Genomic DNA, 14,328 nt, shown 5'->3' with positions numbered 1-14,328 from the left:
GTTACCGGCTAAAAAACCTGTGACTGCCTCCGGTCAAACGTAACAATAGCCATTATTGCGCGATAGTCAATTTCCACCGACTTCAGAAATCGGATGAGACAATTGCACTTTGCACGACCTGCTTATTGGTTAGGAAAAGTGCCATTAGTTGCCGCCCGAACACCAGCGGATGCGTTGATTGTTACATCATAATTAACGATTTGCTACTTGATGTATGGGTTGTGGTTGAAGGGTTTTCCCACGTTTGGCAACTCTAGGGACATTTTGACTTCCAGCTCACTTGAACGTGATTGGTTCTATTTCGGATGATAATTTTTTCTCGGTTGCGGCTTTTGTATTTTTGAAAAACAAATTTGCTTCCATCTTAATGGGTCGTTGATGTTAATTTTGAGAAAAAAAAAACACTTGGAAATATTGTAGTGTGGCTGTATGAACATAACTGCACAGGTAAATTGTAACTAGTAAAATATATTTTTTAGTATACTTATTCAAGTTTAGAAGTATATTATTTAGGACTCTGCTACACCCGGATGTTTATTATGATTTTGAACGTTTTATTTCAAAATGTCAAATAGCTTTAACACCTGGACGGAGTCGTCGCGTTATTTCAGAGCTATGAAAGTAGTTAAACTTTGATATGTCACCTGTGTGCAGGCTTCGATCGAGCCATTATTGCGTCATAAAGCAATCAATCACACCGCGCCACGTTTTTGCATTGTTCAAACAAATATCGAATTCGCTCGTTTGTTCCTCGCCGCCGATCTCAATCGGTCGTTTGTTGCATTGTGACGTCGCGTTTAGATGGTGCGCGCCAACTTGTAAAATAAAGAAGCGTTAAATTGTCGGGTGTTCATGAAGTGTCTTGAATATTTCGAGAACAATCTCGTGGTGCTTAATAGTGAATACACAACTATGGCACATTTCGATTCAACGACTTTTGAAAAAAATATGGCAAACAAGACTATCAGGACCTATACGAGAATAGTGCAAATGAATGAAATGCGTGGAATTAGCTGTACTTCTAAAAAAATCCACCATTTGCATAATACTTCAAATAAGATTTTGCGTTAATGGTGAACCGTTTGTACTCGTGTACAAGGCATATTGTTCCAAACGGAGTAATGTGTTGTATCGCTAGGAATACTGCTGTACCGTTTCCCTAATGTATCAGTCAATTGCGTATAGGTACACTGGTACAATGGTCACCTAAAATTTACCTTCTCTTCATCTTGGTACGATTGACAAGCGTCTGTTTTAGCTGCTCACGTTGCATTTGGACGTACATCTCCAACGTTGAAACTTAACCCGTGCCCAAGTCGCTATTTATTTAACTTGCTGACTGTCAAATTGACCAAAACATTGAACACATATTTAGAGCCCGGACAAATATAAACACTGGCCATTCCCATAACACTCGCGTCGACAATTAGAGGGTCGCACCCCCCACAAGAGCGCGCGTTCGCAGGGTTGAAAAGTTCCAATTAGAATAACCCTTTGTTACGTCACAGGGGATCGGAAAAATCACTCTCTTTTTTGGTAATTGATTTATTGATAGCGTTGCTTGGATCGCAAGGAAAAACTTCTTCTCTCGTGGATGAGATCGTTTATAAATAAGAGAGACGAGTTATTGTTCCCTTATCATTGACGTCTTGGCGTGTGCTGACAATAGTTATTTCTCAAACAAAGTTGCATTTTATGAATGCATCCACATATGCGTTATTATGAGAAGCAAAACATAGTTATTAAGTTGAGAACTTTGTTGTAAAAGTTACAGGTTTTGTGCAGTTAAAGCATTTGAACACGGTAAAGAAATGCGTTTTAGTTAGAATTAAGGCTATTTAATTTCACGCAAAAGCATACTGGAAGTTTATGCTTCATGAGATACGGATTTAGTTTTATAAATTTGTATGTGAGATATGGCGAAAGGCAATTACTGGGGTTTAAAAACGTCAAATTACTGGAATAATTATTGTAGCAAAACGAGATTTGTCCTTCCAGGATTATAAAAAGGTTGAGCGTTTTTTTAGAAACAGAGTTACCATGTTATTAAACTTGTAGGATCAGTGTTTAACGGTAGAACGTTTCAAACAGAATTTAAAGTTTCATAGAGCAACAATTGGTGCAAAATATATGAAATGTAAATGTTCATGTGTTGTTTTCAAACAAACTAATCCGGGAATTTGTGAAAACCGATACTATTACCAACGCAAATATAAACAATCACAGTTTGTTACGTAATTGCAATTGCATCGTGACGCAACACAGTTCTAGAACGAAGTGTTTATGTTCCGATAATCCAAAAGTGAAGTTGTCACAATGTTGTTTTTGTTTGTTTTGCAGATTACACGTCATAATGAGTAATACAATCGCAATTGTTTTAGCGATTGTTACGTCGCTGCAACTATGTGTCGCCGGTAAGTAAAATTGCAACTTCAGAATCCGAGCTAACTAAAAATAAATAATTCTTATAAAACTGAACAATCGGATTTATGACGTCATAATTGTATTCCAGAAATGACGTTGACGGAAAACTGTTACTTTGTGGCATTGGACGATCGAGAAAATTGTGGCTATGAGGGTGTTACTCAGTATATTTGCGAAAGGTTAAATGTGCCCGGTACGGACAGGACGTGTTGCTACGATGATGGCGCTTATCTGGGTTTTGAAAACTTGCCGGAATGCTTTTATTGTAAGTTGCAAGTTCGAAGCCAATTTCAAGGCACTTGATTAGTTGTTGCATTTTTATTGTTTGGTTCATAACGTTTTCCTGCTTTGTTACGTTTTTAATGTATTATATTCAGCACTACCCCCTGTGACCGAAACCCCCCCAACTAATCCACCCGAGGTTATTCCTTTTGTTCCTGTGACCCAAACGCCAGCTCCTCAAGTTTTCACGACTAAAGGTATGGTTATAACTAGAAAAAAATATTCAAAGTATCAGATTACGTGAATGGCAAATTTAAGATACAGACCGTAGCGCATACGCTGTTCCGAACTATAAGGTGTCGTTAGTGCAGCTGAATAAAACGACTCTTTTGCTTCCACACATTTAACGTAATTATTGAAAATTATGTATTCTCAAAAAGTCATCGTCATGTGATGGCAAAATTAATGTAGTCCCCACAATTTATTTGGTCGTCTACAGCATAGTGAAGAGCTGATATAAATTTCAATAGTTTAAACCGACTTGTACATTCATGTAGTGTAAGATTGAAATTCTTACAAACCAGTGTTACGCGTTACTTTTTTACCGTTTGCACAACAAATGGATTTCTGCTGGCGCGAATTGCATAGGTTTGCCCAAATATTTTTTTTCATACATGGTCTGTATTAGTATTTTTGTTTAAATTTTATAACCGGGCCGTAAAAGTTGTCAAAAATGTACCTTTCCGAATGTGCAAATTAAGTTGCGATCTCCTGATCTTCCATATTTGGGCACTCTACGTTTTTTTACCTCGCATTTACTGTAGTTTTTAAAAATCAAACTACTTTTTTATATAGGTTCAAGTTTTGTGGTGACAGCCGATCCTTTGGGCAACACGCCTCCAACTGGCGCGATCCAACCATTCGGTGGAATCCTCTCCCAAACCAGACCAGTTCCAAATCCCTTCGCTCAGTTTCCCAGTGTCAGTCAGTTGGCGACTGCAAATCCGCCAGCATCGCAAGTCGTTACACAGACAGTTGCCCCAAACACACCTGCAACCCCACGGGCTGTCGGTATGTAGATAATCCAAATATTATGTTGCAGTTGCTGCCAGGCATATTATATTTGCGTTTTAATGTGCCAGAAGAACAGACTTTTAAAATTAAAAAAATAAATTGTACATAATACCATTGGCAATCGTGTTAAACAAATCACAGTAATAACCAATGTATTTTTTCAGCAATATTGTATGTTTTGTACTTGGGTATTAAACGTATTACAGTAATGATATTATTAACGTAGTTTATTCCTCCGACGCCCTTGCCAGAAGATCAGTTCTATTGTAAATTGCAGCATGCCAGGCAGCAATAGCAGCACGATGTAGTAGTTTTAAGTTTTAGTTAAAAATCATTGCCAAAGAATGGGGACAAATTTCCAGAGTAAACCACAAGTCAAAGCATTCAAATAAATCTTCTTCTTCTTTTTGAGTGGGAAACTCTTGAAAAGCCTGCTTTGGCTATAAATTATTATTGACTATTTTGAGGTTTTATAGAAAATAAAATTAAGGTTTTATTTTTTCAGGTCCAACTCCTTCTCGGACCCCAAACCTCCAGAATCTGTTGAATCAACTCGGAATAGAGGTTGAAGGAGGTTCTGTTAGCGGTCAAACAAGTCAAGGTAATAACTTAGTGGCCACTAGAAGAGCCTTTTTATATTGATAATATGTCTGACAGATCAGTATGAATAACTTAGTGGTTGTGTCTATATTGACCACATTTTTGACACCTTATTTTTCCAAATTTATTAATACATCAGTCAGTAAAATTAAGCGAAGTTTTTTCTGGAATTTTAAACTGCAGAGATACTCATTATTAAAACTCCTGTTAGCTAAAATCCCACGTATTCGTTTGTACAGGTTCAGGAGCGCTTGGAACAAACGTTCTAGGAAATATTGCAAACCCAGTTCCAGGCGGTTCCAGCAACACCCAACCGTCAAGGGCATATACACAAGCGGAGAAAGACCTTGCCTTCTGCACCTTCTACAAAACTGGAAAGCTTGCTCCTCAGGTAAATATACGAACACACGGGCAATTGACTGATTCATTTTTCATTATTGGTGGTTGATAATCGTGCTTTCTTGCTGTTGAGCAACAGATTTTTGGCATCTATCCTACACTTTCTGCTTGCCTCAGTGCTTCTTGAGGTTAAATAAAGGATTTGCAGTCCTCTAGCCAGCATCACCCACTGTATTACAATAGTTCCGGTTTTTGTCGATCTAACGAAACTGACGGTTGAATATCTCAGCGTGTTTCAGTTATATTCGCTGGTACTTCGTGTAAATCACTCCCTTTTTACAGCTCGAAAGCGTCTTCGAAGTAGAGATATGTGAGGAAATCGACACCACAGCCACTCCCGAGTTTGCCAATGAAGTTATGCAAGCTGAGATTAATGTAAGTATCCCCGTGTTTCTGTTTATCATTTTGTTCAGAAGACATGAACGAACACAAAAACGCCGAGTTAATTTAGTGACGCCCCAGTGCCCCAAGGCCTTGCTTGCGACAATTTTATGTAGAAATTACTTCACGAATGACGAATTTGCAAAGTACAGGTAAAATTTTGCACCCTCGTCAACCAATGCCCAACCTTTCATAAAAAATATATCTATGTACTGTTATTATTGCACAATAACCGACATATCCGCTGACGCTTTGTGTTTCGTCTACTTCAGAGGCTTTTAGCACAAGCTGGAGCAGGAAGACCACAACCAACCCAAGCCACCGCTACACCGGCAAATCCTCTTGCTGGTAACCAGAATCCCTTTTCATCTTTACTTGGAGGCGGCCTGGGACAGACCAATCCTCTATCATCGTTGCTTGGCAATAATCTTGGTGGGGCATCAGGTCTTGCAGGCCTTCTGGGAGGTTCAAATAACCCGTTGGGTGGATCTTCCGCTCTCGGAGGACTTCTAGGAGGAAATAATGGCATTTCATCTCTTCTTGGTAACAGTCTTGGAGGATCTTCCGGCCTTGGAGGACTTCTAGGAGGAAATAATGGCATTTCATCTCTTCTTGGCAACAGTCTTGGAGGGTCTTCCGGCCTTGGAGGACTTCTAGGAGGAAATAATGGCATTTCATCTCTTCTTGGCAACAGTCTTGGAGGATCTTCCGGCCTTGCAGGACTTCTAGGAGGAAATAGTGGTTTGTCGTCACTTCTTGGGGGATCAAATCAGAACGCCCTTTCGTCACTTCTCGGTGGTGGACTTGGAGGTGGATCGACAACTTCTAATCTTCTGGGATCCCTGCTTGGTGGTGGAAGTAGTTCTGGTGGATCTTCTAATGATCTTCTTCAGACCCTTCTTTTGAGTCAGAGTTTTCAAGGCCTGAACAGACAACCTCAACCCCAGGTTCCACAGAACATTGGAGGCCTTCAGCCCGGTAAGAATATTATGATTCAAAGTCTAAACTATTCGTTTTACCCAGGGTTGAAAATTTACCTGAACGATTGAATTTAGAGGAAAAAATAAGCCTTTGTGTTTTCGTTTTTAGTGTGATTTCTTAACTAGAGGAAATAAAAAACTAAATTTTAGTATCTCATGACTATTCGGGATACACCAGCCATTAAATTCTTACCGAAACGGTTCCGGCTTACTTTCAGCACTGACTTTGCCAAACAGGGAATAATGTTGACTGTGAATGAAGATTGATTCTCTTTTGCAGATTTTGTTGGTACTCCAGCACCTCCCCGATACAACCCCTTTGTGTGTCAAGCACTCACAAGCTTGAGTTCGGGTGGTGGTTCGACCATTTCTACCATTCTAAGAAGTCAGCTCCTGCAACAGAACAACTGTTTCCAGGGAATCCTCAGCAATCCGCTCTTCCTTCTGAGCGGTAAGGCTTGGTTTTCTTTAGACATTTGTGTAATTTTGTTGCACTGGGAAGTATTGTGTTGTAATTTCACAAAATTGACTTTTTTAGGTTTTTTCACATTTACCGTTCATTTATGATGTGTGCCGTGTTGGTTACACCATTGCAATGGTGGAACCTTTTCATGGAACATACTCTTATTGCAGGCATCAAATTCGAAATAGCTTCAATTCTAAAACCTTCATTAACCAAATTCGAACATTGACAGGCGGAGGGTTGAACACGATTCGCGACCAACTTGGACCTTTGCTCGGAATTACAAGTTCCACCACCGACGAATCTACCGGAGATCAAGCTACCGGAGCCCTGGACCCAAGTAAGCATAAAACGATACATTGCAAACCAATTATACGCTGCGACACTATGCGTAAATATCCACAAGACTTAAAGTCCAAAAATATTAGCAGACAAGCAGTATCATTTACAATAAATAGAGTATGTGGATTATCGAAACGTAAAGGCATCCCATGACATCTCTGAGCAGAACTATTTAATTTCTGAGTGTTTTTAACCTGTATGTTTTTTTTGCTACATGTAAATTTGTAACACATTTTACCAATACAAGCCTTAAAGTAACAATGACCTTTGTAGAAAAAATAATCAACATTTTTTGCTTGCAGATCGCATTCCATACAGCGTGATGACGAATTGTTTGGCAAAGCGAACAGAATACAACAACCAGTTTAGTTGCAAGACTGGTGTCCACATTAACATTCGTACCGAAGTGGAATGCTTTAATATCGTAAGTTTAATTTTGCAATGAATTCATGAATATGTTTTAACACAAAACTCCTTGAAAGCGTTAACACGTAACATAAATTAAATTGGTTGTGGGCATAATCTATATCATAGTGAAACAAGTGTGTCAAAAAAGTCGGCATACAAAGTACTTGTTATGGTCCTTTGAGGCATTTTTGGAACAGAATTCATGCAGTGCTGGTCGGTCGGCACTATGCAAAGGCAAAATATACATTGTAGGTATACACGACTTAGGATTTATTACAGAACTTACTCTTCTGCTTCAAAGATAGTTTTAGTTTCTATTGAAACAAAACACTGTTCTGACCAATGTTTCTGCTTTTCTCCAGGGTTGTATTTTTGCCACTGGTGGAATGTGTTTTCGTTGCCCGCTTATTACGAAGGATATGGAACTCAACACAGCTGTCCAAAGTAATTCATATTTATAAAAAAAATGTATTCCTGAGACTCCGAAATCAGTAAAAACTTACACAGGCTGATTCCTGTAGTCTTTTTTGACATTTTTTTCTTGTCATATTCATAATTTCTTAAAAAGTTCATCTCAGTTTAAAGTAACGCCAGAGTAAAGTGACGCGCATGTGAGATAACTTTTTTTACGGTTAAACTGTAAATGTGTTTTGTCTTGAAGTCATCAAAACATTTGACATAACAAATGTGTCATATTTTTATGCATTTTGTAGGACGTTTGCGGGTTCATTATTTGAATCTTACCTTTGTCAAAATTTTTCCCAGAAACTTGTTCCGTAAACCAAGATGCCAGGACAGACTGTCCAGGATTCCAAAACACTTTCCTTTTGTCGAGTTTGCTTAATCAGGGATTCGCTGCTCGATCAGGAGAAGTTAATGAAACGACCTCGGATGATGCCATCGACCCGAGAGCCCCCGCTGTTAGGCAATTTGGAGGTACATGAGATATTCCTTTGATGTGTTTTAGGTCCTGTACATTAACTGAAATACTGCTCTTTTGGGAAAAAATAAATCTATTTTAAATTATCTTCATAATTTATTTCTATTTTTTTGGATCTAATTGATTGGTTTATGTTTGGTTTTTAAATATTTAATAAAAATATATCAAATTAAGTTGAAATAAATCCTGCAGGACAAAATAAATCTGCTAATTTATAATTTATTTTCTCATGTAAAGTATTTTGGGGTGATTCGAAACCACAACGATTAAATATAAATGAAACAATAAATTTGGATGTTCCAAATTCATTTTCTAGTGGAATTAGTGCCAATTGTGATTGTCCCAAAGAATGTTTGTAACCGTTCATTTTGATTGCGTCAGGTTTATCTTCCCTTGGTGGACTCGCGGGATTAGGCGGTTTAGGAGGATTGACTGGAGGACTCGGTGGTCTAACTGGTGGACTTGGTGGCCTAACTGGTGGTCTTGGTGGCCTAACTGGTGGACTTGGCGGCCTTAGTGGAGGTTTAGGAGGATTTGGAGGTTTAGGTGGTGGTGTCAATAACATCATTCTCAAGCAGCAATGCGAAAGCAAGGGTTGTTGTTGGGACTCCAGCAATAATCTATTCAGCGCCCAACGCGCGTGCTATGTGAAAGGTAAGGGCGTGACGTCACCCCATTACCCCAACACAATAAATTCAACTTGAATTTATCGACGCAGAATTTCCGACGGGCACGGACACCTCTGCCGATTGCTTGGGAACGCTGACATGCGGAAAATCGCCCGCTGGCATTTTGGCTCGACTCATAGGTAAGTCGTAGTTATTTCACGCCATATTGCCTGTATTTATTTAATGCTTATCTAGGCGGAACCGTTGCCAACAGCAACGCTGACAGACCGTGGCAGGTGTTGATTCGTCCACCGGGCTCGAATCAAGTGCGTTGCAGCGGAGCAATCCTTTGCTCGTAAGTTAACATGGCGCTTAAAACGTGACTTTGTGACGTAATAAACATGGTTTGATGTTTTTTTTCAAATGCAGGCAATGGATTGTCACCGCGGCGTCCTGTCTACAGACAATTCAATCTATCTCTTCGCCATTGGGACACGTCATCGAGTAAGTGCAACTCACTTGCGCCACCATGCGCTTACAACGACGTCAGAACCCTGCGCCTAACTTTTCTTTTTTTTCTATGTTTGCAGTATTAACCTTTCCTCCCTGGAGGTTATAGTTGGAACTATCGATCCAGCTAGCCCGCTAACTAACGGACTACCCCTCGGTAAGTGAACATTCTACCTTGTTTACCACGCTTACGCTTAAACCAAAATTTTTTCCCCGCAATGTGCTTTATGTCATGTAATCCACTGTAATTCGACTTTTAGGATATTGTGCATTTGGTTTGGGAAAAAAGCCAAACCATTGTCGTGAAAAAAAGGCAGATTACAATTCCAATATTTTCGCTGCGTCCTCATGCCAACATCTTAAAATACGTTATATAGTTTTTAACTACAGCACTTTCCTTCATGGTTTACGTTGTTGCTGCAATGCTCGTGTTTTCTTCCAAGTGTGATATAGCCAAGTCTTTTACTGTGCGAATAACTTGAATTTCTAACAGGTGTGCAGGCGATCATACCTCACCCACAGTACGCTGTCACGCAGTTTACCAACGACTTGGCCGTTTTGCAAGTTCCCTACCTAAACTTCATGACCAACGTAAGTCTACCTGCAAATTATTTGCTATGGTAATTCTTGGTATATATTTTTATACCCATAGCGTGCTTATCAACACCAAAAGTATTATTATTTGGGAAAATCTTGTCGTCAATATAGGTCACTGTGAATCCCTATGGGCTCATTTACCAGGTTCAAAACACATGGTTTGCGCTATTAAATAATCTTGTTAACTACACTTAAGTTATTTAATTTCCTTCCCTTCAATAGTCCATAGATCGTAATTATACCACTTAAATCGCACAAAAATCCCTCGGGTGGTTGTATGCTTTAAGGCCCGAAATAGTGTGACTCGGGAAATACACAAACCTATAGAGAGACACGCGGCTTTAACAAGTGCGAATACGTTGTATTTGTGTCTGTAGATCCAGCCAGTATGCCTGCCAACGTTTCAAGCTCCAACGGTGGCAGTTGGCACCAACGTGTACGTCACAGGCTACGGACATGACGGTATGTAAAATTTGTAAGCCCTGAAATGTTTGCCAAGTTACCTTTCCAAACAGGTTTACAGTCAAAAAGTTTCTGTGAAGTACAGCATAACTATTATGGATGAAATTTTCATATAGCAGATTCTCCAATCAGCGTTATGAACTGACTATGCCCGCAGTATAGACGAAATAGTTAAAAATGTATATTTGTATAGACGAGGATGTTTTAACTGATGTGTACTGAAAATTATTTTTCTTTTCTTGATTCTGGCTTTTACGATGATTTTTTCCATTGCAGCATCCGGCACCCAGTCCACACTAAAGGAAATTAAACTGGCTGTGATTTCTTATGCCGACTGCTTTACTGTTTATCAAACCAGCCTTCCAGTGTCGGGCGTATTCTGTGCGAACCCCGTCACCGCAGGAGAAGATACTTGCATCGTACGTGAAATTTTGTTCTTATGTCGTATGCGTTTTTCTTTAAAAATTTGCAAAATATTTTTGTCAGTAATTTGTTGACAGAAATTTGGCATCAATTGTTGCAATCCAAAAAGATTAAATGCATCTATGCGTTCATAGAAGTATTATTAAATTTTTACCATTACGTCATCAGGGCGACGGGGGAAGTCCCGCACTGTCGTATGACGCCACCAGCGACACGTTCACAATCGTCGGAATCAGCGTAGGCGGATCGAGTCAGTGCTTAGGAACAAAGGTACATTGTTACGTCACTGTAAGGTCTCCATGATAAAAAGCATCATTCAAATATTGTTTGTTTTTAGCCTCTCGTATTTTTGGACGTAACGAGGTACAGGGAGTGGATCAAGAACTCGGCTAACGGATGTTGCGGTAAGTTAAAATGTTGCTTTCGTTTTTAGCAATTTTTCAGATGAGAGTTGTTGTTGATGGGATAACAGAAGGGCATGCTGATGGGATATTTTTTTCAAGCGTTTTTTTTGTTAACAAGCGATTTGTGTAACGATTGTTATGACCAACTATGTCTCCTGTCAATACTTTAAATGGAAACAATTTTTTGATTGCAGACACCCTCGTTGGCCGATCACCCTCGGGTTAGCGTCATCTAGCGACGAATTAAAGAGTCAATTTCTATCTGCTTGGGGGAGCCAAAGCGTTCTTGTGTCTAATTTATCAGTGCGACCTTATTCGTTTTTCTTTTCAACGTTCCCGTGTCAACGCGGTCGCGCGATTCGGGGGCTTCCCCTTGTTTTTTTGCCTTTTTTTTCTTATCGCCACCTGGCGGATTCGTTTTTAATGGATTAATAAATGTTGTACATTCTGCTTATGCGTGCTTTTTATACATTCTTCGGAATATAGCTTGAATCAGTGGCATCAGGTTGTTGAATAACTCAACATCGCAACCTATCGAATGAAAATGACGATGCGGGCTAAATTGTGTCAATATTCTGCTAAAAAAGCAAGGCAAATAGCACCACACATATATACCAAACAAAACGTATGCATTAACGTGGCTTCTGTTGATCAGCTCACAATCGTCTGTCAGCTTTAAACAATGTGATATTTTTTTCTTAGCGTTCTCTCGTTAAAGGGCGTGTTTGAAACCATAGCCTTGTTTCAGTTGCCGCTTTTGCTTATTGCGGCGATAAACTAACAAATCGCGATAAAGAAAATAAGGTAACTGAAGCATGGCAAGATCAAAATGTTAGCAACTATGACCAAATATTACAGTTTAAACACTTGCAATATAATTTGCCAGAAACTATCCAGAGTTTATTGGCAAAACGACACAACCCAATAGTTGGTCGAGTTTAGTAATTATTTCTTTGTTTGTTTCTTTTACCGCGCATTTGTTAAAAAAGACAATATAACCTACAGCACGTGAGCAACTATAGGATAATATTGAGTCGTCATATCACCCTGCCAATGACAACTGAAACGGACCCGATAAATATTTATTCGGTTTCAGCAACATCTGTCGCCTTAGATAGGACAAATCGATTATTACGTCAAAAGCGCGATACGAGAATTAAGAATCGGTGATAATCGCGGTTATTATTTTACAACATGTACTAATTTTCGTCGTTATTTTTTTATTGGGTTGCATGTTTTATGCTCAAAAAATGCTACAAGCAGAGGCCTCAACAGATACCTGGCCAAGATCGAGAAAATATAAATGGCTCAATTGAGAGCGAGGCAAAATTAGCCACACGTTTAAAAAAATATACGCATTTACAAATTCACCGGCAGAAAAATGACACAGAAAGCGATTTCAATTAAAAACAAAAGATGGTTGAATTCCGGCTATTCCATGTTTAATTGTAAACGAATCAAGCACGAGCGTTCAATATATCAACCGCAGCCGCTTGACCTGGACAACTCAATTACGTAAGGATCGATATTTTGTGACGTGTTCAATCAAACAAATGTCTCATTTTTCACGTAAAATGTACAATGTCAACATTTGTAGCGGTTTCCGATTTCGTAACGCTGGAACTGAGAGAGGTCGTTAAATGTTATAGCGACTGTGTTGACACCACACGTGAAAGAAGCTGTAAAACAACATGTCTTCTTTCAATACTGTATAAAATAGGGGGTTTTACACTACGTCTGTTTGAATCACCAGGTCACTGCTACAACGACTCGAATTTTTACCAAAACAACAAAAATCTGTACTTACTGTTTCCAATAAAAAACGTTATTTAGTGTTTATCCACCTTATATTTCTGTTATATATATAATTATTCACAATAAAGCTCTTTGGAACCAACAAATAGCGCGACTTCGTTGTGTTCGTGACGTAACAATCGTAGATTCTGAGACATCGAACGTCGTCCCCTTCTTCTGTGCGTGTGTACATAACACCGTACCTACCTGAAGCTGCCAACCAACCCGAGTCATTTATTGGTTGTTACAATCGAACATGATTTTCAGCATTTTTGCAAGAAGTTACGTTACAGGGGCAGCGTATATGACTGACAATGTGACTACAACAGCCATGGTTGATATTGGTAAGCATTATTGGAAGTTTATTATAGTTTACGGCTTGCAATTTATAGTTTATATTGATTCCGATGTTTTAAAGAGTTACGTAAGCGCTTCGCGAATGATTTTTGCTGGTTGTGGACAAACCACGCTGTACACAGAGGTTTCGGCAGTTGAATTGTCGTGGTGAATGTGAATGTACCATATGCCACAACAACTTACAATTTCTGGGGAACTGACCTTTTAGTACAATTAAACGTTGATTTGATTCTAACAACGTTTCGCCTGTGATAGTGGAAGGCCCAAAAATTACAATATGCCTGACAGCAACAACGAAACGTAACATATGGAGAAAGAACCAGTCGTTTTTAAATTAGAAATACAACACACATCCTCTTAAAACCGATTTTTTTTCCGAATCCGCCTTAGTCGTATAGTTGTAAGTCTGCTTATCACAATAGTCTGTTAAACCCGCTATTTTCCACCCCTCACAATAGGCATTATTGTGGTGCACAACGTTGTTAGCACACCCATTAGAAAGCAAACAGGTTTTCTATGAGTTTTCAGAGGGAACCTAGAGCAGTTAGCAACCCAAGCACGTTGCAACGATATTGTTTGTCATCAAATATCGCTCTTTGTCATGTCAATACAGGACGTTGCCAGTTTCAAGGTGTACGAACTATTGGCCAAGATGTTTTTAGCTTAAAATTATGGGCCAGCATGCAAACTTGCAAGTATATAGGCCTACCTTAAAGTCAAATTAGACTTTCACACAAAAAGAAGGTGGTCGATACCTGTGTTTAAGATACTTAACAGTCTTTCTACATAATTAATATTACTGACTCCACTTTGCTTATTTATGAGTATGTCCGACTGTCTCTAACGATTTTTTTGACAACACACCCTTGACGTGCAGATGTGCTGGAACCGGAGCAAGAATAGTGTAGGTAACTGCACAAATGACTATAACGGACCCACA

At 39.2% G+C, this 14,328-nt stretch overlaps 1 protein-coding gene across 1 annotated transcript; it reads left to right on the top strand.

The window, feature by feature from the left end:
• Positions 1-2,350: 2,350 nt before the first annotated feature.
• LOC145909315 (uncharacterized) lies at positions 2,351-11,615 on the top strand. The gene is made up of 24 exons (XM_082996709.1): positions 2,351-2,414; positions 2,513-2,689; positions 2,802-2,903; positions 3,502-3,717; positions 4,226-4,321; positions 4,560-4,711; positions 5,002-5,094; positions 5,373-6,078; positions 6,361-6,531; positions 6,776-6,883; positions 7,188-7,309; positions 7,656-7,737; positions 8,059-8,229; positions 8,615-8,887; positions 8,952-9,041; positions 9,097-9,196; positions 9,271-9,345; positions 9,432-9,508; positions 9,845-9,942; positions 10,326-10,410; positions 10,687-10,829; positions 11,002-11,103; positions 11,171-11,237; positions 11,432-11,615. The coding sequence occupies exons 1-24, from the start codon at positions 2,354-2,356 to the stop codon at positions 11,461-11,463; spliced, it is 3,399 nt and encodes a 1,132-aa protein (XP_082852835.1). The 5' UTR covers positions 2,351-2,353; the 3' UTR covers positions 11,464-11,615.
• Positions 11,616-14,328: the final 2,713 nt, after the last annotated feature.

This window comes from Ascidia mentula, chromosome 7 (assembly GCF_947561715.1).
Source record: "Ascidia mentula chromosome 7, kaAscMent1.1, whole genome shotgun sequence".
Lineage (NCBI taxonomy): Eukaryota > Metazoa > Chordata > Ascidiacea > Phlebobranchia > Ascidiidae > Ascidia > Ascidia mentula.
Note: the sequence above shows the minus strand (reverse complement) of the source record. Positions and strands in the feature narration are given on the sequence as shown.

Coding starts and splice junctions, on each gene's coding strand:
- LOC145909315 (XM_082996709.1), top strand. CDS start 2,354: ATGAGTAATACAATCGCAATTGTTTTAGCGATTGTTACGTCGCTGCAA. Junction 7,738..8,058: donor ACTCAACACAGCTGTCCAAA/GTAATTCATATT, acceptor AATTTTTCCCAG/AAACTTGTTCCGTAAACCAA. Junction 8,230..8,614: donor CGCTGTTAGGCAATTTGGAG/GTACATGAGATA, acceptor TGATTGCGTCAG/GTTTATCTTCCCTTGGTGGA.